The 25,745-nt window shown below is 39.1% G+C and overlaps 2 protein-coding genes across 2 annotated transcripts in view; both read left to right on the forward strand.

Annotated features, from left to right (window-relative positions):
• Positions 1–3,450, forward strand: part of PAH (phenylalanine hydroxylase) — a 38,121-nt gene extending 34,671 nt beyond the window's left edge. Inside the window, exon 13 of the mRNA XM_007425273.3 lies at positions 807–3,450. Coding sequence (XP_007425335.1) covers positions 807–850 — 44 coding nt within the window. The 3' untranslated portion in view covers positions 851–3,450. The remainder of the gene's footprint in view (positions 1–806) is intronic.
• Positions 3,451–5,716: 2,266 nt separating this feature from the next.
• Positions 5,717–25,307, forward strand: LOC103048677 (tyrosine 3-monooxygenase-like). Its single transcript, XM_007425272.1, has 12 exons — positions 5,717–5,851; positions 7,041–7,215; positions 8,561–8,649; positions 9,506–9,573; positions 10,255–10,305; positions 11,198–11,343; positions 14,159–14,294; positions 16,181–16,250; positions 19,540–19,596; positions 20,315–20,410; positions 23,653–23,786; positions 25,148–25,307. The coding sequence occupies exons 1-12, from the start codon at positions 5,717–5,719 to the stop codon at positions 25,305–25,307; spliced, it is 1,317 nt and encodes a 438-aa protein (XP_007425334.1).
• The last annotated feature ends 438 nt before the right edge of the window (positions 25,308–25,745 follow it).

Consider the following 25,745-nt stretch of genomic DNA (forward strand, 5'->3'; position numbering starts at 1 on the left):
ATGTTCACCAAGAATCTCTTATATATGTGTCTTGCCCATTCCTTTTATTCAGCTAACAGATCCTTGTGTACAAAGAAATGTACATTTGACATCCTGTGCACTTTGAAACTTCAGGTACCATATGAGATAGTTGGAATCAAGTATCATGACTTTCATGTTCATAATAAATTGAAAACATTACTCTTTATTCCAATTCTAGTAACATATTTTTTAAAATATCCAATTACTTTCGTGATTGGATTGCAGTGACTGCTGTATTCATTCTCTCCTGGAATTCAGAGGAGTTTCCTAATGCATGTATTTTTGTAGATATATCCATTTCTGCTGTTTATCAGCCTGAACAACATCTTTAATAGCTTTCTGTACTGAGCTCAAGATCTGAAAAAGGATTTATTTATGGTTGTTTGTGCATAAAAAAAATGTGCGTCTGGTAGCTTCTATGTTGTATCGAATCTATAGACAATAAACTTACAGTTGTAGCACAGTTGATCACCTCATTGTTTTTCTTCTTCATAAGTCATGCAATACTTTTCTCCAAACACATATATTGAATAGTGGGTGCTTTGCATTCTGCTATATGTCCTTTTTTGTTTTTAGAGGTAGCCTTGGTTAGCATGCTGAACTTAGACTGGGAAAGCTTATATTCCAGTCTTGCCCAGCAATCTCTGAGTCACTATCTCTACTGTCAGGGTAAAATGGGGATGACTCCATATGCACTGCCTTGTACTCCATGAAGAAAAAGTTATCATGCAAATGTAATAAATCTAGAGCAAAGTAAACCTTTTATTTTCTTGATTTCTTTGCAGATGAAATGGAACTTCTTTGCAATGCTCTCCAGAAGATAAAGTAAAAGAGATACATCTGGGCTCCTCTTGTTGGCTCTGAAAGCCGTATAGCAAAAGGGATACCTTGTAACAAACGAGAGACATTTCTTTAACGAAATCAGTTTGCCCATAATTAACATATAGTGAGGAAATGTAACAAATATCTAATATCTAATATTTTTATATATCTATAGGTAAATCCCTGTCCCCAGATTTTGATATGATCATATAAATGTCTACAAAATTAATATAAATAACTTTTCAGGTAGGAGCTAGGCCTTTCAAACATGATTTCTATATTATTGTATTTATATTGTTGTTACAGTAATATGTGGTATAAACAAATGCAACTTATATAATTGAAAAAGCAAAATGTAGGAAGATAGTAGAAAAGATAAGCATACTCAATTCATCTTTTATTCAAGAGCTATTCTTTTCTGAAGTGCATTTAATCAACTTAACACCAGCTTTTATTCTTTCCAACCTAATATAATGTTGGAAATAAATCATGTGAAGTGGGTCAAGACTCTGTCAACAGGACAACTCTCTGAAAATTGTATGGAATGGGACCAAATTTGGTGTAGGAGAAGAGTTGGCAAAAGAAAGAATGAAACTGAAAATGGCTACATAAGATCAGGGCTGCAGAGACCCTCCCCCCCACCCAGTTTTTAAAAAAATCTCCAATGCATCCATGGAACGAATTCAAGAAGCCATACTCTACCTGCTATCCATGCCTTTTGAAGTCTTTATTAATTTTACTTTCTTACAGCACTAATTGTCTATGGATCAGGTGTGAAGATTATATTGTTGATAGATATCATATATTTTTGTATGATAATGTGCAATATTTTAAAGATAAATATTTTAAATTGCTCAACTAGGATTGATATAAAGTTCTACTATTGGCAACCTATCAGGAAGGAGATAATTGTGGCATGGAAGAGTCCAGCATACTGTGCAAATATATTTGCACAGTATGCTGGACTCTTCCATACCACAATTATCTCCTGCACTACTTATATCTCATCTACAACTCTGACCTGATTTATATCTTCTACTGATGTATGTTTGCTGATAGAACCATTTCACTGGAAGAGTATTTCTGTGCTGCCTATGTCTGCAAATTAATGGATTGCATTAAAAAAAATCCAATTCTTACTAGCATAGCAGAGCTTCCATTAAATTGTATAGATTATCAGGTGAAAAAAAGCATACATTGATACCCTTATCTGGAAATGATTCTTGTTCAAATGAATGGAACACTAGCTTGTGTAAAGCTAAATATTTTGAACAACTACACTTACATTTACATTCTTCATTGCTAGCTAACTTGTAGAAGAAAAACAAAGTGCCAATTGCATTTTTCTTAAACCAACATTTAAAATGTATAATTATTTGAAGTAAATATAATACATTTGTTATCTCTGTGCATGAAACCTAATGGTTTTTGTAACAGTTATTCTCTAAAATTAATATATTAATTCCAGTGACTTATATTTGAAATTCATTTTCAATGAAATTTTGATGACTTATGTTAAGATTACCTCCTCTCACCATCCAGGGATGGATGAAATGGGATTAATAAAAAGATTTGCTGGTATATATGCATAAGTGGTTTTATAAAGAGATGGAGTATAATCTGGCAATCCACAAGTGAAGGATTGAACTAGGTTGATATTTTGAACTAGGTTGAAGTTACTGAAAAATGGGATTTTCTGTTTGCATAATATATCTGATATAAAAAAATTATGAAGATAAGCTGAACATATATATGAGGAGCCATAGTTTTCATTTCATATGATCCAGCTAATGATCCAGTTAACATTTTAAATCAGTGTAGGCTGCAGCCATAACATTCTTTATCTGAGATTAAGCTTCATTGGATGTTTAAGATTTCACTGCTAGTAGCACTATGAAAACCACTAACTAGGTTCCTAATAAGCACTCCTTATAACTCATGGCATATGATAGCACTGTTTAACATGGTTGAATTATGCCCACATTTTCCAAGGTTGTGGGGAAAAAACAAGGGCAAATTATTAAGATTGGATGTTATCCTTAATTATAGCAGTCACTACAGCTCATAGCTATCTGAAAAGATCAGCTGGGATTAGGACTGTTTAATACTAGCCAACCTAGGGATGAATGCAAGAATAAATTTTAAAATGTAATTAATTAGTTAATTAATTAAATAATACTTTTAATTGAAAGTAATCTCATTAGACCAATTGAGGAAATGACTAATTCTCATTTTAGGAGACAGACTGAAGGGTTAGACTTATATGTCTTGAAGCAATTTTTATTCAGTATAAAACCAACCAATTCCTTAGAAAGGGGAAATCTATGGCATCTAGATGCTCAATGGCTGTGATTCTTATTAGTATTTGGGCTTTATATTTCTGTTTACATCAAACTTTCTGGAATTCACCTTCCAGTTTCTGGGATTTTTTTGAACATATTTTTCTGAATGAAATTGCAATTACTTGATCTACTGTCTAAAACCCTAACTAGTATTATGAATATTAATAAAATCATACATGTACTTCTAGATTATTTATTTAACATTTCTATTATGATTAGATGCCACTACTAAAATTGTAGCACAATCATCTATCAGTTGCACTCCCTTGAAATAATACTGATAAAGATTTTATATTGTTATTACTATATTACTTACTTAAACCAATTAGATCCCCTTTGCTCTCTTGGATTTCCAAGTAATAACAATATAAACAAAATAATAATTATATGGGCAAAATGTTTATTTACAGTCTAAAATTCAAGATTTTTAGAAATAACATTTCTATTTCCCATAAAATAGTTAATATATGCCAACTTTTTAAAAATCATGACAAATTAAGATATAGTATAAGTATTTACATTAAAATGTAATGTAATGTAAAAGCTAATCCTAGGGGTTGATAACCAAAGAAGAACAGTTAGCAACTCTTCTCAGAACCAGGAGATTTCTGTACTATCTTGAAGAAATTTTGCTAAACATAGCCACACAAATACATTTATCGCCTCTTAAATGGAAACTAATTGGAGAAGCAAGTCATAAGTACCAAAGAGAACTATACCAATTTAATCCACCGGTGTGGATTCAGCTGCCAATGACAAATTTTCAGCACCACGGACAGCGCCGTGGTGCCTCTACGATTTTTGCGCCTGCCTATATAGGGGCGAAGGGTGGAGTGATACCCAACCACTTTGAATTGACACTGAAGGCTTCAGTGTCAGGCAATGGGATCTCAATAATCACTATTTCCAGTGAGGAAAAATGTGAATTGCCGCTACCTTAAACATATATTTGGAATCAGAGCTGTGGGTGGAGTAAAAGTTTAGATGCATAGGCTTTGCAAAAATTGTAGAGGCATTGCTTGCATTTAAGAGTTTATTACATGAACTGTTTCAAGTGAGTCTCCATTCACACATTGTGACAGTTTTGCATTGATTTTTCCTTGGCATCTTTTGCATTTATTTGCCAGGACAATATTAAGGAATTGGGCATATTTCATCCAGACGTATCCATTTGCGTGTAAGAATAGCAGGGGCTGAGGCAAATGAAATGACATCAGAAAATAGGTGTTGCGGGGGGGGGGGATTACATTTATTAGGGAGTCTCTTAATGTATCTGATTATTTGGTGCCCTTAATAATATAACTTGTACATGTAATTTGACCAAAAGTCAAAAAGTCACGTCTGTTTTTTTAAAATGACCAAATAAATTGGGTACAATGTGCTTGATACTAAATTCAAATACTTTACTGCAGATTATTTTACACTACAAATCTTCCTCACAGCCTTTTGAGCGAGGTTGCTTCCCTGATGCCACCATCTGCCTTGCGGACCCCACTGAATTCCATGGAATTCCTGCCAAGTAAACTTAAGAACTGCACTTAAATGTCACATTTATCTGTAAACCCGGACAAAAAAGCACAGCTGCTGAGTTCCTATTGCTTGCTTTGCTCAAATAAATTATATGATGCTCCGAATCACAGAGCACGAAATAACAATAGCTGGGTTTCCTTACAGCTGTACTTCCCTGTAGCTGGGAACTACAAACTACCCAATTCCATGCAAGCCCAGAAGGTTGTGTGAATGTGACTGAATGGGCTTCCTATCCACTTCAACAGCAAACCAGTTTAGCTGACAGCCAACAGCACCCTTCCTGTACTGGAGCAGGAGGAGAAGAAGGAGTGATATTCACACAATCAGGGTAAAGCCATTTAAATGTTCTGCATCTGCGCCTAAGCAGTCTGCTGTCGAATTTTCTCTCTACCCTATTTTTTGTTGGGGTGTCTGTGTGTGTGTGTGTGTTTCTAGGCGTCTCTCAGCACACACGGTTCTCAAAGCAGCTAGCATTCAGTTTAAAAAATTAAGCAAAATGGATGTATCAGCCGGAAAAAAAACAACAACAGCAGCGTTACCCCACAACGCAAGAACCGCAAAAGCCATTGTCAAATCAATTGGAGGGCGAAGGTTATTCTTACGTGCCGGTTTGGATTCTGTTTTCCTCCACCAGTCACAGTGGGATCGATCACGTGCGAAAATCTCCCCCAACCTGGTATCTTCGGACGTACTGGATTCCATCCCCCATCATCCCCAGATGGGCTCGACATTGGCGCTGGAGTCCAGCGCGATTGGAAGGCGCTAAACTGAAGGAAGGAGGAGGCATTCCGGAGCCACCTCCCCCAAGGTAGAGAATTCTGTCCCCAGTGAACGTCCCGTTAGTGCTCCCCAGCCCCGAAGCGACTGGGCAACCCCAGCGCCGCGCTCCGAGAAGGCGCGTTTGGGCGTCTGAGTAGATCCTGTCGGGGAAAACTCCGCCTCCTTCGAGAGAGATCTTGCCGGGGCAGGAGCGCTTCGGATCGCTCGCAAGGCGAAGGGAGATGGAGCCGTCGGAGAAGCAGCGGTCTCCGGATCTGGCTCAGAAAAAAGAGGAGCGACACGTTATGCTGAGCCTCACCTTCTCCCTGAGCCCCAGGAGGAAAACAAGCATCTCCAAGACAGTTCAAGTTTTCGAGGTACAGATGTTGAAAGTTGGCCTTATACCAACAGGTTCACACACGGCTTGTTCTAAAGGGAACAGCTGTTAAAGCTTGGGGTTCGGTGCTTTCCAATTTGAAAGGATGGAAGGAAAAAGAAAGGGGGAACCTTCTCCAGTCTGACAGCCTGATAAATGCCAATTCCATTGGGAACGATCGTGGAAGGAAATAGGCTGTGGAAAGCTGGCTTTGAAAGCACCTCTTCATATACTTTTCCTCAACTTCATAGTACAGGATATGTTGGATTTTCTGCTGTGTGGTATTATATCAGTAGGTAACCAGCCCATTCAGAAGGCAAATGTATTAACATATTTCAGAATATATTTCATATTTGGATTTTTCTCAAGAAGACTCAACCATGTTTTTTTGATGTCTCATACACATTCATTCAATACCATTGTTGCTCTTTTATTTATTACATTAAATTTCCATCCAGGATTTCCTCCAAGGAGTTCAAAGCAGCATAGATGCTGTTTCTTCCTTCCCCATCATGTCATCCTATTGACAATCCTGCGGGATGACTTTCATAGAGAAAGTACGACTAGCCCAAGATTTTCTTTGTAGCTGGGTGGGGATTTGAATCTACTCCTACTTCCTTTAACTGTAACACCATTTCTCCTCCAGCACCTTCATGAGTTCATGACTATTCTCATATCCTTTCTCTTTTATGAAGTCCACTATACTGGACTTCATAAGGGGTAAGTGGTTTGATCTTAGCCCCAGAACAATTTGCAAGGCATAGCATCTGCCAGGTTTAAACCCATCTTTATTTTTTGCCCTGTATTAGCACTCTTCAACTTAAAACAGAAGAAGAGAATCAAAAAGCATAATTCACACTGTCATCTTCCTAGTGCTACTCCCAGGAGTAACTAGTCTTTTCTGAGCTGTTGCTTATCTATAGGCAAAAGATACAATTGCCCTAAGGCTCGGTTCACACTCTGCACACCCTGAAACACCTTTGGGAGATCAAATTCAAAACACTATTAATATTATTAATTTTTTATTAGGGGAGTGGTTAATATTTTAGGAAGTGTTTGATCAGTGCCTCTGTTCTGAGTATTAAGGGGAAATACTCTTGGAGGAAGAAGCAGGTTTACACTTTTATTTTTATTTACTTTAACAAGCTAAAGTAATAAAATATATTTCTTCCTATGATGGGCTTTTATAGATGTTCGAAGCTAAAATCTATCATTTTGAAAGCAGACGAGCTAGAATATCTAAGAATGCTGATGGTGGCCTTGAATTGTTTGTAAGATGTGAAGTTCAGGACTGTGAGGTGAGCAGTCTTTTAAATTCCCTGAAGAGAGTGGCAGAGGATGTGGAAGCTATCAGAGAAGAAAAAGGTATGCGGTCAAAAGCTTTTACCTTCTTTCTTCCTCATGTACTTCTTCACTATACACCAGGGGTTACTAACTGTAATTAAACCAACATGCTTAGATTTTAAAAGTCATCAGCCAGAATTTTAAAGATAACACAGGTAATCCCCAGTTTAAGAAGGAGTTTCATTCCCAAGGTCTGTCCTTAAGACGAATTTCTAGGCAAGCTGGAACAGCTGGAATACTGTATAAGTAGCATTGTATAATTAACTCCAACCATTGTGTATTTAACTCAAATTTTGCTGCAATAGGCTCCTTCTTAACTATGGGTTGTCCTTAAACTGGGCATTCTTAACCCAGAGACTACCAGGTAAGTGATCCAAGGGCCCTGTTTTGTCTGTGCAATAGTTTCTTTATGTGGGTTTAAATTCTATTTATTATTGTAGCAAAATGTCACGTTGATGATATTTTATACTGAAATAAAAGCATTGGTTGACCTGGGCTATAAAATGGCAATACAAAATATTATGACAAAAGTAGTTCTATAGCATAATTATATCTAGAGATGAAGAGATTCTACTAGTGTAGCAGTTTGCTATTTTTATAAATGCTCAGTGCCATTCCCAGGAGTAACTGATTTTTCTTCTGAGCTGTTGTACAACTATAGGCTATAGTTATTATACATACAATATAATAACTATAGCTTATAGTTGTACAACAGTTCATTGCTCATTGATAGGCAAAATGTTCTCCAGAATGTGCAGAATTACACATAAATTCTGCACATTCTGGAGACCTTTTTGCCTATCAATGAGCAAATTTGCTACCAGGTGCCCCTCTCCAAGTTGCCCTAGTTTATCTTTTTTTTTTTTCCTGAGCACACTTCCAAAGGAAGCACTAGTCTTCATCTGTTGTTTTATGTATTTATTTACTTGTAAGCCTCCCAATCAGCTGTCATTTTATTTATTTGTAAGCCTCCCAATATGCTGTCATATATATATATATTATTTGTAAACCTCCCAATAAGCAAAAGTCTTTCAGTTGATTACATAGGAACATTCATGAACTCTTACATAGTCCCTCAAGCATTGATAAACTCAAGCATTGGATTATTTTCATAATAATCTCATTTTTCAACATCTTTGCCTGACTGTATAGCTTGAGCCTGTCTACAGAAATGTTGGAACTACAACTACCAGAACTTCTAGACAGTTTGGCTTTGGGGGTTTGTAGGCTCAACACCTCTGAAGGCACCAGGTGGAAGAATAATTGTCTCTGTGATATCATTGAACAAATGAACTACTCTTGCTATTCCCATGGAGCCTGTAGATATCACATACTTACAATGTGCAATTGATGCTATTGCCAACAGCCCCATGGTTCCCAAAGAAAATAAGAGATCTTGACTACTGCCATCATATGATCACCAAGTTTGACCCTGATCTGAATTGTGACCACCCGGTAAGTTATGCTTGTACCTTTCCAAATTAATTAGGCTTGGAGTTACCAAGGTCCCTATCAAATCTTGTACAAATAATAAAACAGAGGCTATTTGGTACAATATTTAACCATCCTGTTGAAGATAGTTGCTCTTTTTGTTTTTCCTTGGCATAATTACTGTTCTTGAGACCACTGTATAGGCTGTAGTTTGAACACAGGCTTGTCATGCCTATGTTGCTCTGTAAATGTCAGTTGAGAAACTGCTTTTTTTTTTTTTTAATGAAGCAGGAATTACGGTGATGGAGCTTATGTGGTGGAAGGGAGATGGAATTGAAACAACATGTGCTTGCTCAAATCTAGATGGTTCTACACATCTGCCACTGAAAGTGAAATAAGAACTGGGCAGAGACTCTTCCTGTGCCCAAACATTGAGAAACTGGGTTTTAGCTGTAGCTGTTGAACCAAATTGAACAAAAGGCAGAGACAAGGTGAAAGCTTTTTATGGAATCCTAGATGGGCCAAATAGGGGGAAACTATGGTGGGGCTTTCTCCACACATCAACCATCACTTGGTTCTTTCCTCCCCATTTACACCCAAGGAAAACAAACTCCCAATTTTATGTGAGTTTGGTTTCATACACTGCCTCAAATTAAAATGGAAAGGCAGGGCAAAACCCACCTAAATCACTTACCAGGTCTCTCTTACTCATCTTATTAAGGGCACCATAAACACTCTTTGAAATCATCTATCCCAATGTTCACTTAAGTTTCAGATTTTCTAAAATTCTCCCCTCATTGTCACAACGGGATTCAGGAACTGAGGGTTTGGGATGGAATTGTTTGGACTTTAGCAAGCAGCATTTGCCTTCCCCTTCTAGGGTTATGCTGACCCAGAATACAGGAGAAGGAGGGCTTTTATTGCTGACCTGGCATTTAAGTACAAACAGTAAGTGCAGCAAATCAATAACTGAACAAAACAGTAAGCTTTGTGTAATCTGAGTACCTTCATCCCTGCAAATATTTAACATGCCCAAAATATGGCTCCACCTATTTTCAGTGTGCAGCCCTGATACGTTGTACAAAGCCTGGTGTAGCCCTCAAGCCAACACCCGTGCACTTCTGCCTTAAAGACTGAGCACTGTGTTGCTTCATTAAAGATCTGTGGCTTCCTGCATGTTCAGCATTAGTTGACAACATACCTTAAGAAAAACCCTCAAGAACTAGTATTTGTGAGAGATTGTGGGGAGGCTGAGAAAGGAATGGAAGAGAACACAGATGTAAAAAACTGGGCTGGGGAGGCGGGGAACACCGGGTGAATCAGTCGACAGCTTATCTCATAAATGACAACTCAGCCCAAGTGCAGAGAAATCTGGGGAAAAGCATTTGAAAGTATTCAGAGACTCCACCTTAATTAGCTCACTACAAATGAGGCTGGGACGGTTCTATTACAGTTTCTAGGTTCCTATATTTACCCCAGCCTAGCATTAAAGATAGCCTGCTGAAATCTATGTAGTTCTTGCTTCCTTAGTTTGGCTGTGTGAAGCTTGACAGTATTGACCTCATGTAGGAAATATAAAAAGCTGAAAGATCTAATCTATTCTGATTCTCTTTTTCTTTGCCTTTCCAGGGGTGATCCTTTGACAAGAGTTGAGTATACTACTCAAGAAACTGCTACTTGGTAAGTGTAGGACTTAAAACCTACAGGGATTTCTGCACATGGGAAATTGACAATGCTACCGTCTTCCCCATCTTGCAATGTCCATGTCCATGTAATAATCTTTTAGCCTTATTTTGCTATCCTATATTGCATTTATGATAAATATTAATTTACAGAACATTTGTATACTACCTTTCACACCCATAAAGGATGCATGTCTCCACCCAACTTTCAGTTTATTTTATTTTTAAATGTTATCAGCTGTTCACGTGACCAAATTCTCCAGACTGCTATCTTTCCAATGTATTGGAATACAATTTCAAATACCCCCCACTGTCTGGGGATGATAGGACTTGTAGTCCATTGCATCTGGAGGGTAATAGAGTGGGAAAGGCTGGTCTAATATTGCCAGTATAATATTACATTTCAAACTGGAAATGTGCAATTGGTTCTATTTCAAGTCTGCATTTGATTCTGAATGGACTAAACTCTTCACACTAATGGGTGGGTCCAGGACACAAACTGAATTTAATGTCATTTCGTTTACAGGCAATTAGAATAAAATATATCTGCTATTATTCCTTTCCACTCCTATACTTAATAATTTCCTATGCTATCATATAAAACTTTACAATTTGTTAAGAATGTTTGCAGCAGCCGCCGCCATAGGGAGGGAAGTGTCAAAAGAGGCAAAATGGTGGTCACGGTAGTACAATCATAGACTTTGTGCATGGCAGTACTTTGTTTGTACTGCTGTGAGCACCACCTTGCCTTTTCTGACGCCTCCTATATGGATGTTGCTGATTTGGAGTGCTGCCTCAAGATTTTTGAGAACCTTGGGCGGACAACTCTGATTTTTTTTTTTTTAGAAAAATGGGGTCCTTTGCTAGCTAACAGTCATTTTCATTTTCAGGAAAGAAATTTACCAGAAGCTGAGTGGCCTCTACCCCACCCATGCCTGTAAGCAATACCTGGAAGCCTTTCATCAGCTAGAAGAAAACTGTGGATACCAAGCAGACTGTATCCCTCAACTCCAAGATGTCTCTGCATTTCTAAAAGGTAAGTTAGAGCAACTTACCTCTGCTCCAGGAGCCTCCAGGCCAAGCACCTCGGCATGCCTCACTGGTACTGCTTTCTAGCCCAATGGTTAGCTTTCCCCTCTGAAGGTTTATGCAGCTGAAAGAGCTTGTGATTCTGGGAAGATGGCCGGTATTTGAAATTCGCCAAAGGCCGATAAGCGTCAGAACTCCAGGAATCCCTTTGGAAACCTACAGGCAGGTATTCATGTTTAAAAAGTTATATCGAACACAATTTCATCTCCCTCAAAAGACCGTGTATGTTTTTCTTACACTTTTGCATGTTGCTTTGTGAAGGGCAATTACCCTAAGAAGGTTCCAAGATCATTTATCCAAAAGACCACGTAGGTTTCATTATTAGATGGGAGGTTACAACCCTACAGAGGAATAGAGAGCAAAAGGGAAGGGCCCTACGTTAACAAGAAGGGGGTGTGTGTGAGACTGACATTTTTATGGCAGGACAATGCACATGAAAATAGAATAATAAGTAGCAGCCGTGCTTGGTAAATTGCATCACTCCTAAGATCCAGTTACGAATAATGCCAGGTGGGATGTGGGGAGACTACATTCAGGACTATCTTCAAACATAGAAGGTCACCAAGCCCATCATCCACGAATAATGCCAGGTGGGATGTGGGGAGACTACATTCAGGACTATCTTCAAACATAGAAGGTCACCAAGCCCATCATCCACGAATAATGCCAGGTGGGATGTGGGGAGACTACATTCAGGACTATCTTCAAACATAGAAGGTCACCAAGCCCATCATCCACGAATAATGCCAGGTGGGATGTGGGGAGACTACATTCAGGACTATCTTCAAACATAGAAGGTCACCAACCCCATCATCCACGAATAATGCCAGGTGGGATGTGGGGAGACTACATTCAGGACTATCTTCAAACATAGAAGGTCACCAACCCCATCATCCACGAATAATGCCAGGTGGGATGTGGGGAGACTACATTCAGGACTATCTTCAAACATAGAAGGTCACCAACCCCATCATCCACGAATAATGCCAGGTGGGATGTGGGGAGACTACATTCAGGACTATCTTCAAACATAGAAGGTCACCAAGCCCATCATCCACGAATAATGCCAGGTGGGATGTGGGGAGACTACATTCAGGACTATCTTCAAACATAGAAGGTCACCAAGCCCATCATCCACGAATAATGCCAGGTGGGATGTGGGGAGACTACATTCAGGACTATCTTCAAACATAGAAGGTCACCAACCCCATCATCCACGAATAATGCCAGGTGGGATGTGGGGAGACTACATTCAGGACTATCTTCAAACATAGAAGGTCACCAAGCCCATCATCCACGAATAATGCCAGGTGGGATGTGGGGAGACTACATTCAGGACTATCTTCAAACATAGAAGGTCACCAAGCCCATCATCCATCCTATCTCACTGGATTTTGTTGCAAGGGAAAACTGGAGGAGGAAATGCTATTCCTACCACTCTGAGCTTCTGGAGGAAAGGAGAGATTAACCAATAAAGAGAAGAAAATATGCATTTATTTATTTGAGAAAATTATGTAATCTGCTTTTTATTAGTAAAACAGTCTCAGCCAGGGATACAACCAATCCAGTCGATCTAACTATTGTGCAGTAAAACCTGAAATCCACAAAACAACTTTAAAAACTCATAACACAGATTCTGCAACAAAATCATTGGTGGCAAACAGAAAGTACAACAGCAAAAATTTAACTGAAGGCCTGGGTGAATAGTTGCTTCTTCAGCTGGAGCCAAAAGCTGACAAAAGTCAATCAGTAAGTGAGCAAGGAGAATATATGCTCTTGGATTTCCAGATAGGGAATCCCTGATAAATGGGGCACCTTTGAGAGTGAATTCCACTAGATCTCAATATCCAGGTGAAGCACATAAGGGACCTAAAAATCCACTGAGATATAATGACTCTGATCTAAGTCATCGTATTTTATTAGGCTGAGAATGAGCATTCTCATTCTCATAACAGAAGACTTAACAGAAAATATCTTAGTAAATGGAATACTAGTATGTGAACTTGTCGATGGCATTTAGCTCTTTGTTTAATGAAAAGAAGGCATTAATCAAGAGATTAGAGGCAGCAAGGAAGAAAGTGCTTGAAATTGCAATGTGCATGCTATTGTCATCTCATATAATCAAAATTTAAAACATGTTAATGGGGTCCATATGTATTATGAGGGGGTGAAGATGTTGGGGCTTCCTGCTTGCAATAAATTGGCTCCACCTACTTAGAATTATAGCTTTGGCCACAGCATCATTTGGACCCTGACATTCTCATCTGGAATCAATCTAGTCCTTGGACCAATAAATCCCACAATACTTTTTCAATATTAAAACAATCAACTTCACTAATAAGTGGTCAGCAGATTGTTCCAGAAAGATTTGAGGAGGAGGATCCAAAGCCCTGTAAACGGAGGTCACAATGAGCGTTTGCAACCCTTTCTTCCTGGTGTATTCTCTAATTCTTCTGGCAAAAACCACATTAGGGGTTACAGAATTGACTGGCATGGATGCCTGTTTGTGTGCAGAGATCCAACCGGGAAAGCAGAAAAAAATACGGGCTGCTCCCTCCCTTGTCTAAAGGGAAGGCCATCTAGTCACACAAGAACCTCTCAAGAACTTGTCCTCAGTCTACTCATGTTCATACAGTAGATATACATTCTGACAGTAGATGTAGTTTTAACTTGCATGCAGAAGCTCAGGGTCTAGATGAGTTTTGTTAGTATCAGGCATATTTTCACCACAACTTGAACTGCACTGTAAATTTCTCTTATAGAAAGAACGGGCTTTCAGTTGAGACCAGCTGCAGGGCTAATATCTCCTCGGGATTTCCTTGCTGCCCTGGCTTTTCGTGTCTTTCAGAGTACGCAGTACATAAGGCACTTTTCATCACCCATGCATTCCCCAGAACCGTAAGTAGAAGGGAGCTGAAAAACATCATGGTTTTCTGGGGTGCACTGCTGCCTTTTAGATTGCCTAAACCTGCTATTCATCCTATGCACTAGTCCCAAAAGTTTGGATGGTTCCAGGTTGAAGAAGGCAAAATCAGCATTCTAGTTTTTCCAGGATTGGGGCTCAAGGGATGTAATTCTTAAAAAGTAACTTGGAGACAAAAACAGTTGTAGGAAGTGTTTAAGATTCTTGCTCACTTGGCACTCACACAGTTTTCACTGTCAGCCTCAATCATTTATGATGTGTTCACACACAACACCCTTTTCTGGCCACACAGTCATTTCTTTTATCCATCAGTTTTTTCAGCCATATTTTATTACATTCTGCTTCTTTTCAACTTTTGACACCAGAATCCAATATCAGCATGTGCACTGCCAAATTCCATCCTTTAAAAAAAAGTTTGTATAAATTGGTCTGAAGTTTAAACTACACATGGTGCTGATCATGTATAGTTCCACCCTTTAATACTTTCTACTTCTCTTTCTCCCTCTTTTCACCCAGCTGCATTCTCTAATAGGAGACCAATATGGGGAGGGACAAGTATTCCTCCTTCTTTGCTTATTAGTTTGTTTTCTAGTTTTTAAAGTGGAAAAGAAATCAGTATCTTGTTCCAGCCACAGATGGTAGTCTGGGCAGCTGCCAAAGAGAATATGGAAAATAGTCATTTGTAGTGTAAGCCTAGTTTGAAAAACCCCTTCCTGAATGTAACCATGGATGTGTGGACTTGTATACAACTCAGAAAAGGGAGGGAGCCTTCTCATTCTGAATTTCTCATGAAATGTATCTTTACATCTTCTGTATGGTACTGAATACTAAACAACAATATAAAATAAAACCTCTTCATCAGCATTGCAACCATCTATTCCTGGGATGGGCTATGATACTCAACAGTGCCAGCCAACGCAACCAAGGTCAATGTCAATATACATTGGCATTTTGGTTTAAGGGGGGCCTGAGCAATCAAGAAGCCCCCAAGTCTCTTTTATTGGCTGCCACCCCATTGCTACTGCACTTCTTTTTTTTAAGAAACTGGGCAACCATGGTTCCATGATCACCAATCTTCTGCCCTTGCTGCCTCCTCTTCCTCAGTGCAGCCTGCCATTGTAATGTCAGCCAGCCAACTGAGGCTGCAGCCGTGTATGCACATATGAAGCATATTATATGTCCAAGCATAGCAGTGAGCTGAACCAATCTGTTGCTTCTTTGGGGATGTGCAGTGAAGGCATTATTGTGGCAAGAGACTCCATCCAGCACTCTCACTGGCTGTTGAGCCCCAAAACACTGGCTGATTTATTCATCTAAGTCTCATGTTAGAAAATAAGATACATTTAAAAATAGCTCATAATGGAGCTGCACCTTCATCTGGCTGGCCACCATATCAATTTCAGCATGGCTGGCTGTAGGATCATTTGGAAAGCTTTCCAAATCAAAAGGTTTTATACTTGTGCTTTGATATCTGTCCCTGAAAATTTTTGGCCAGTTCCTCAACTGATACATGACTTTATATGCTGCATATGGGCTGTAGTAGTTTTGGACCATCTTGGGAACTGATCTATGGATTCTCCATTTGGTTTGAATTTGGATTGTGTCTGCTCAGTGGAGTCCTTTGGTAAACATCCAAAATAGGTGGGAAATTGATTCTCACATAGCTTTTGAAATCCACTTGCCACCTGGAGAATGGGTTATGTCAAGGTTCCTCACTATAGAAGGAAAAAGGCAGTTGGAACAGCTGTAAGACAGAACACACAGAGATGCATGCTCTTCGTGGTTTGATGTGGCAATCAAGAGTTTTCACTTAAAAGCCAGGCACACCATTACGGCAACTATTAACCTATTGTTTTGGCAGGGATTGCTGTCACGAACTGCTGGGCCATGTTCCCATGTTGGCTGATAAGGACTTTGCTCAGTTTTCACAGGTAATTATGTTGTTCTCATTCTGCTGGAAGAAATGCCCATGGCATGGTGATAGATCACATATTGACTATGTTCATGGAATATGCCCGAGCAGTTAAGTCATTAACCTATTTTTTGAGTTCGTACAATTCTCTGAACCATAACCTAGCACAGTACAACACAGCAAATAAATGAAAACAAACAACTGTAACCAAAGTTAATTAAGCTTGGCATGTTATGTGAATATCAGAGTGGGAAATTACCAACTCTGCTAGTATTGGTCAAAGCCAATATATCCATATACTGAAAAACCTTTCTTGGAAACTCTCTTCCTTTTTTTCCCCTTGGGATGATTTGTCTAAGCTTGGATCTTGCACTCCATTCAAGTCTCCTACAATAATTATTTCCTCCTCTGCAATTCCTATTAACATCTGGAAAAATCTTTCTATTATTCAACTCTGCCAGAAAGTATAGCCAATACTGAGTTAGATAGACAAATAGCTTGACCCAGTATCAGGCAGCATCCTAGCTGACTCCATATGCAGCAATTTAGGCCAGATAGGAGACAACCAGAGTTGCTACTTAATGCTAATACCAAAGCAGAATTAATTCTTAGGGTAGAGTTTTGCTAAGCACAGCAGAAGTTGGAAGAAGGCTTAGAGATTTGGTAGAGGTACAGAGGAGCATTTTGCTAGGCAGCTATGTGGATTCTGAACCTCCCGTATGAAGCCAGAAGGGGGCAGTGTAGTTCTTAAGTCTAAACAAAAGGCTGAGTCTGTCTAGACCAGTGTTTCTCAACCTTGGCCACTGTAAGATGGGTGGACTTCAACTCCCAGAATTCCCCAGCCAGCATGGCTGGCTGGGGAATTCTGGGAGTTGAAGTCCACCCATCTTAAAGTGGCCAAGGTTGAGAAACACTGATCTAGACTCTGTACATTCTAGACACTGGTCTAGACTCTGTACATTCTGTATTGGCCATATATATAATGTATGTTTCTTTTTAAAATGGTTTTTCCAGGGAGAATTTATAAAGCATCAAAACAAAATATAATCAAGATTTTGATGTAGGGTGGTGTAGAAAAGATCAAAATACAGTATTAAAATATTAATTAAAAACATTTTCATCAAGTAATAAGTTTGAAGGGCTTTGGGAAATGATGATAATAGCAATATCAACAATGATGATAATGGTGGTGATGATGATGATGATGATGATGATGGATTTCAGCTGATAGAAAAATGTAGCCGTAAAGCAAGGTTTATTGAGAGCTGGAAAGGACCTTTGGGGAAGGCATTTTCATTGCTATGTCTGGGCCTTTTATTAAGACATGAGATATCTGCTTCAGCAGCTGATTCTACCTATCAGGAATTAGACTCAGGAAAACGTTTTTCCAGAATTTTCTGTTCCAGGTGCCAAATTTACTAGAATAGTTTTGGACTGAATCACCATGATAGCTGGCTGTTTGCTCTACTGCCTGAAAAAGCAGAATTTCTTGGGACAGCTCTATACCTTCTATTTCTCTAACAACAATATCTTAACTAATGTACAACCATCCTTACTTTTGTGATTGCTCTACTGAGAACTTTCTAAGGCTTACTTTAACATACCCTCAGATTCCTTGAACTTTTATCAGAGTGTCTGGATTTTCATAAGGAGAATCCTCCATATTCTCCATATTTCCAAAGGAACCCACTGTAGAATTTTATAGGTAGAAGTGGTGAATGATTCTGTAGCTCACAAGAAAAGAAAAATTACAGGTTATATCAAGATGACACACTGGGAACCATGACTTACAATGCCAATAAAGCTCCAACTTATATCAATGGGCTTATGCCCTCAATTCAGAGGGCAGATGCCACGACAGGGAAGGCACACTTCCTGAGTCCTGATAGATGGCATAGTTTAATTGGAGGACCTGTGCACCAGCTCTGCCTGAGATTAATGGATGAGCAGAAACCATGGGAGATAGGTGGACCCTCAAATAACCTGGCCCTATGTCATGATGGACTTTATTAATGGATGAACAGAAACCATGGGAGATAGGTGGACCCTAAAGTCCATCATGACATAGGGCCAGGTTATTTGAGGGGTCCACCTAGCAGAGCAGTGGTGTTATGTGGGCATATCGAAGTGTGCCCAACACTGCCTGTGCCACGGCATTCAGGACCGGTTGACAGAACTGTAACTTTCTGGACTGCAACAGTAGCAGCAGGAGCTAATAGGCAGACTGTCTCCTTTATACTCTCTTTTCAAATGCTGCACAGGCCATTTCCATTTTCAGCAAGCAGCTGTGCTTGGGTTGGGCTGAGCAATGCTGGGTTAAATTGCTTTTAGGATAAGCAATCTGATTTGCAGCTCTGCACTGATGTTGCCAGATGTTCAAATCACATGGGGTGGATTAGGAAGGTATTTCATATTAGAAAGTATATGCTCCACTTCCATATATTCTTTTTCTTGGCTAAACAAGAATCCAGATATGGAGTACTGGCTGTATATTTTATTATTAACAATCATGAAATAATAAATTGACCTGAGGGAAGTTGCAGGCAGACCAAACCATACAGATGTTTATCTTAATGATGACAACCTTGCTTTCAGTATAAACATTCCTGGGAAAAGACTGTGTGTTCTCATAAGCAAATTAAAGGAGGATGTGTCCAGCAATTGCGATTAGGCATATAGACCTTGGTGTTCCAGGGAACTATACAGTATCTCTGATCAATTGGTGAAGGACAAGGTTGTGAGAGATCTTTTGACTTCCTGCATCCACTTAACTGACCCTGTCAGAAAAAGTGTACTGGAGACTCCATTAAATGGAAACACTTTCTGAACTGAACGTTTGCTTGTGTTTAGTTCACATGAGAACAGTCTGCATCTTCTGGCTGCCTCCTAATTAGTTGTCCCTTATTAAGTTACAGACAGGAGGACTTTTTTACAGCATATTGTTTCATTCTTTCCCCTTGACTAGTGTGGTGTGCTGCTGGAATGGTCAGCGGTGTCCTCAGGTGGAGGGGTACCAAGGGGAAGAGAATGACAAAAGTAATGTTGCAAGCCCGGCCCCTTTTCTACATGCAATGTGATGTTGCACACATATACTAGAGGGGCAGAGTTTGTGACATTCTGACAAAAACAGCAAGTTCTTGAAGATGCTAAATAATGTAACTCTGCTATTTCTGTTTGGCTATTTTCCCGTTTCTTTTTATTCTATTTTTTCCCTTTTAACCAAGAAAGTTTTAACTCTGAAAGGCTTTTATGGGATGGAATGGAAAAATGGTTTATAATTTTAATAAAAATTAGTATGCTTGATTTAGGATATCGGACTAGCTTCTCTTGGAGCATCTGATGCGGACATTGAAAAATTGTCAACAGTGAGTACACATCGCATTTTCACAGCAGAAATACAATGCCAAAGGAGCCACATGTATGAGATATGCACATGAATAGAACATACCATGTAAATATTCAATGCTTTCCAAAGGGTCAGGACATACTGTTATTTACTGCCAGAAAATCCAAGTTGTGCTGTCCTTACAGACATGTTGGGAGAGAAAGAAATTCTATCATCATGTCTAGTTCTTGTAAAATGCTATCACATTATAGCATCTCCCCACCCCCACCTCGCCCCACCCCCAACCATCCAGAATCTAACATATCCAGCACTGCTTTCCCCAACTCACTGTCCTTCAGCATGTTGGCCATGCAGACAGGAATTGTTTTCTAATACACCTGGAGGGTGCTAAGTTGGAGAAAGTGGGTTAGATAGATGTAATTCCCACTGAGACATATTTGCACTTTCCCTTCTCCTTTACTGACTGAATTTTGGTGGTCACTATTCAGCTGGTGGCTATTGTGCTGTTGTTTTCCCAGAATGCATCAAATATTGTATCAAGTAGAGGTACAGTGAGAAAATCAAAAGGTTACCAACGCAATACTGTCTCACACCAGCAAAGAAGTATCAAGGCAGATGAACAAACAACTCCACTAATCCAGGGATGACTGGTAGTAAATGCTGGATTGAGGACTGGAAAGGTTTACTTCAGATGAGTTCTGATAACCTGTTTCTTCCTTCTCTCTTCTTCTTCTTAGTTCTATTGGTTTACAGTTGAGTTTGGCCTCTGCAAACAAAATGAATCTGTCAAAGCCTATGGAGCAGGTCTCCTCTCTTCCTATGGGGAACTGATAGTAAGCTTTTAAAAGCATTTTTGTCTGATTTATGTCTTTGCTAGAAACATCAACAGTTTAGAAGTCTGCAACATTTAACAATAGATAGGCATTACCAGCAGCGAACACTGGAGGGTAGCACAGAACCAGATGCTCATGGATTTATTTTAAAATGAAATGAAACTCTTCACAGGGTCTTAAAAATGAACAAGACACTTGTCATCAACCAACTATAATGAAGGAACGAAGGCTCAGACTGGTCATTGTTTCAGTGTAGTATTTAAAATACGTGTCTTGGATTCAAATTTAGTCATACATAGAATAGATCCATTAAAATAAATGGAACCAAAAGTAACAACCTTTTTTATGACAACCTTTTTTATGTACAAAGCATAAGCGACACATGGAGAAAGGGGTGGGACCTCAGTTGTCATCCTGATTTCTTTGAAATCCCCTCTGCCCCACCCCTGTGGATGCCCCTGAATTAAGTTAGTTCCGATTCAACTATTCTTAGGTGACTTACATATAGACATATTGAAATCAATGGAAGTTAAACTTTCCCCCAAATTAGTAAAACTTATAGTAATTCAATGAAGTAGATGGGATTTAGAGTAAGTCATGCCTAATTTAAATCCCACTGTTTTTAATGGACCTGTTTTAAATACAATGTAGTTTTATGGACATATAAAGTGCTTGTAATACACGCACTACTGGCCACCGGTTGTTGCTATGCCAGCATAGCTGAATATTCACCTCACTTGTTACTAGCTATGCTGGCTGAGAATTACAGAAGATGTTGTCCAATATATCTTCAGGGCACCACTTTTAGTAGAAGATTTCACTTGGCAGTTCTAGCTGAAGTTCTCCAGAATGATTAAACATTGATTTAAAACATATCTGTTTATAAAGCAATGGCTAAATAGTGTTTTTAAGAGAAGGCAAATTTCAGAGTTCATTTTCACATATCACTTGGCCTAGAAAGTCAGTTCTGTCCTTCAGAATGGGAGGTGAAATTTAAACGCACTCTACCTGAACCCATAACTTACCATGAAAGCATTGCCAGTGAATGTGATGTTTCTTGAACTTTAGAAAACTGCCCAACATACTAAGTTTTGTCCTATATTTTTACTGTATGTTCAGCTGTTCTGCATTATATACAATGAATTTTATGTTAACACCCAGGCTGGAGCTGAGCCCATGTACAGTAAAATGTAATGGCCCATAGTTCACTGTTGGCAGGCCCTTCTCCTCTGTATGCTCCGCTTGCTGAAAAACAAGCCTCCCTTAACTGCGAAAGGTTATATTGGGTCATCAAACATTTTTTAAGCATAACTTCCCACAGCAAAGAATGAAGGGTTCTGAAAGAAAAGCCGGGTCTGAGATTATAAAAACTTTTCAACATGTATTCGTAAGCTTTGAGCATAATGTATCTGTATGTGATTATGAATGCATCTGGTTTAGATCTAAGGAATATTCACAGGGAGAATCGACTATGGATCATGCAACTGCAAACAAAATAATTGAGCTTCAGTCCAGCTAAAATGTAGTATTTGGAAGGGAATTAAGGTGGCTTTTTCTCCTAACTTTCCTATTGCAACTTCGGGAGAAATTATAAGTTTCAAAAGGTAAAGATGCCCTTGGGCCAGCTTGACGCCTGGTGATTCCTGTATATGACCACAGGCAAGCAGTCTTCTTGGCAGCCATTTCCTGCTGCCTTCTTTAGGTACATTGTTTTCAGCTTCCCAGTTTAATCACATCCTTGGAATTCCCTAGCGATATCCATTCAGCTACAACTAGATCTGATCCTGCGTAGCTTCTGAGCATGGAGAAAATCAGGCAGAGGTCAAATGCCAAATTAGAAACCAGAGGAGTTTCAAATATGACTGGCCCAGCTTTGACACAACATACATTGAATCTGGGCTTTATTGATTCATATCAGGATCTATTCCATCACCATTTCTAGAAAGATGTCTTCTTTGTTTCATCATCTTTTCCTTTCTTTTCATGCACACTTCCAATAAGAGTCCTAATATGAGGACACAAGTGGGACAATGTCTCTCTGGAGCAGCTTTTCATAACCTGGACACTTTCTAGACTCATGGACTTCAGCTTCCAAAATCAAATCTCAGCAATGGCCATTCTGCCTGGGGATCCTGGGAATTGAGGACCATATATCTGGAAAATGCCTAGGTTTAGGAAGGCTGCTTTGAAGGCTTTTTTTTTTTTGGAGGGGGGACGCTTTTTGGCACTTAAGAATGATCCAAGCAATCCAAGTGCCAGAGAGCTTGGCTAATATACTATGCTATCCATGTTTTGGAAACATGTCCTTTGAAACTATGTAGGCATGAGCATAGAAGCTCTGTGCTACTAATTAAAGCAGCCACATCTTTTTTGCATTTAAGACTAAAGAAACATGTTTGCTTTAAGAGTCACATTAGTTGGTTGGGGAGAGGTATTGTTTATATTCTATATCATGATGGGTAATGTAACAGAACCAGTTTGGGTTGATCCTGCCCAGAGTAGTTGAGAGTTGAGCAGCATATATGTATAATAGAAGTAGTAGTAGTAGTAGTAGTAGTAGTAGTAGTAGTAATAATAATAATAATAATAATAATAATAATAATAATAGAGAACCAGTTTGTGCTGTGGTTAAAGCACCAGGCTAGAAACTGGGAGACCATGAGTTCTAGTCCCGCCTTAGGGATGAAGCCTTCTGGGTGACTTTGGACCAAGCACTCTCTCTCAGCCCTAGGAAGGAGGCAATGGCGAACCACTTCTGAAATCTTGCCAAGAAAATTGCAGGGCCAAGTCCAGGCAGTTGCCAGGAGTCAAAAACTGACTTGAAGGGACAAAAAATAAACAAACAAATAATCAAACAAAAAATGTAACAAGATTGCCAAATTCAGAATAGAGCTTTAAAATAAAAATCCAGCACTTTTACAGTTTTGATGAGAAATAAGTTTTGCTTAACCTTGCTCCATCTCCCCTGTCTTTAAAAATGTACAAAGCTGGACATTAGAAATGAACAAATCATGTGAATCTGAATTTTGAAAAAGCTGAAATAAATGCTGGTTTGCATGGAAAAACTGTTTCTATGTTGTGGAGAAACAAAATTTTAAAACCATAGATTTTATAAGTGGAAATTTCACTGTCTTCTTACATCCATTCACTTCATCCCTTTGGATGCTCCCAATTATCTATCGTATTGTCAACAGCATTGACTTGAATCTAACATGAATTCTACTGCTGTTCTTTACTAAAAGTATGCTTTATCAGAAAAGCCAGAATATAAACCCTTTGATCCAGATGTGATGGTGGTCCAGCCTTATCATGACCAGACCTTCCAGCCCATTTACTTTGTAGCAGAATGTTTTGAAGATGCAAAGTCTCAGCTCCAGTAAGTATAAAGATGGTATGTGCATATCATCAGATTAGGATGATCTGGGGTTTGTGGAGTCCTTGGGCTTCTCTGAGCTTGGTTGTTTCCTTGCAAATGTTTCATTACCCAGCTAGGTAACATCTTCATGCTAGAAGGGAGTGGGGTTTGCTCTCTGTTTATATACAGTGGCATGCCCTGCCAGTGTTGGGTTCGGTGTGTGTGTGTATGTGTGTGTTTTCCCCTTTGGTAGTTCCTTGATTAGGCTATTGTTTACTGCTTGATTGTATGTCTGGTGATAATCTTGGTGTTAATCTCTGCTTATCTGGGTGATGATTGCTGGTGAGGAGATGTTCTGATCTTTTGTTTCCTTTTATTGTTTCTTTTGAATATTTTGAATATTGTCTCTTTTAAAATCTGGATTTAGATCAGGAATATACAATCTGCAATCCCTAGATGATCAAATGTATTCTACAGAGCTCTTGTGAAGTTGATGCTGAGTTGTAATTTTTAGTTTGAGGGAAAGAAAAACTATTAGATATATGGAAGTAATCATTAACTATATTTGACAATTTAATGCAATGTTAATTAAATTTAAACTTCATTTAAAAGAAAGTTATTCTCCTAATTCCAACCACTTATTCTGGCCCCATCCACTTTTTGGCATGACCTCAATGTGACTCTCAGGATGACTGGAGCCTCCAACGAAAAAAAGCTGTGCAATCTTGGTTTAGAACGTTTTTTCATTAACATGTAGCAGGGATCCCTGGTCTTTATAGGCTGTTGGTATTAGGACATTTGGAGTGTGTAAACATACTGAAGATGCAATTATAAAACAATTGCTGGTGAGACCCATTCACAGAATGATTCCCATGGTGGACATTCTCAGTTACAAAGCACTGATGCACTACCAGAATGCCTTATGCCAGTTCCTCTGGCCCCTCCCTTCCCTAGAACATTCTGTGCTATCTAGGTTTATGTGTCCTTTTTTCTGGGCAGCTGGACATACTTTCAAACTAAGCACTGGGGCGCAGCCATCCACCTATTATACTTTCTAAGAAAAGGGTCCCAGATATCTTCTTGGAAATAAAGGTTGTACCGGGGCCTTCCCATTTTTTTCAACATTTAAAGATTGTTATTAAAAAGCCTGATGAAACATATGGATTATTTCTGTATATGGGTCAAAGGTGGGGGAAGAAAGAAGGAGTCAATTTCCACTCATAGATAGCACACCCATCCTCAAAAATTCAGACCCATAAGGAGTATTTTCTAAGGCCAATCTTGCTTTGCCAGAAAGTGCTAGAGGTAATGCTGTTATGCAATTGGAAAAGACTATTTTTTCTTCAGATGAGATATACATCCTTTGTCTTTGCTTTCCATAGGAAATACGCTCTTACAATCAGGAAGCCATTTTCTCTTCACTACGACCCCATCACCTGCAGTGTGGAAGTTCTTGACTCACCACAGAAAGTATCAGAAATCGCCACTCGCCTGAAAGAGGAACTAACAACTCTCTGCCATGTTTTGGAAAAGCTTTCATAAAATAATTGACCTAATTTATAGGATGTATAAGACAATCATTAGATTAGTGCTAGAGCAAGGATCTTGTCCTCATTTAAATTGTCTGCACCACTGGAAAAAAATGAGTAGGTAGTCAATCCATTTAAAGATAGAAAGTCAGTGAAAGGGGAACACAAAGCCCTGTGAATTTCAAATCAGCCATTTACTTGGAAATTTTCAATGATAATTTGTCTCATTCTTGCATTACGTTCTAGGTGTTCTCCTAGAAAACAAGTTGATTCCTTGTAGACAAGTCATTTGGGTTTCTTTATTCCCTTGGCTTTTTGGTGTAGCCCTGCATGACTAGATCAAAGGCCCATCTGAGCCATCAATCTCTGATAGTCAAGTGCCTGTGCAATGTCCACAAGACCATGTTCTCCAGGAACTGGGATTGGAAAGAATACACCTTCTTAGAATTAT

The sequence above is a fragment of the Python bivittatus genome, unplaced genomic scaffold, assembly GCF_059951505.1.
Source record: "Python bivittatus isolate LINGU-HERP-01145 unplaced genomic scaffold, Pbiv_v1 ctg000330_np1212, whole genome shotgun sequence".
NCBI classification, from domain to species: Eukaryota; Metazoa; Chordata; class Lepidosauria; order Squamata; family Pythonidae; genus Python; species Python bivittatus.

Bases quoted from the DNA above. Each gene is read 5' to 3' on its own strand.
- LOC103048677 (XM_007425272.1), top strand. From the start codon at position 5,717: ATGGAGCCGTCGGAGAAGCAGCGGTCTCCGGATCTGGCTCAGAAAAAA. The intron at 11,344-14,158 runs GTAAGTTAGAGC...TTTCTCTTATAG, and splicing joins TGTCTCTGCATTTCTAAAAG to AAAGAACGGGCTTTCAGTTG. The intron at 19,597-20,314 runs GTGAGTACACAT...TCTTCTTCTTAG, and splicing joins ACATTGAAAAATTGTCAACA to TTCTATTGGTTTACAGTTGA.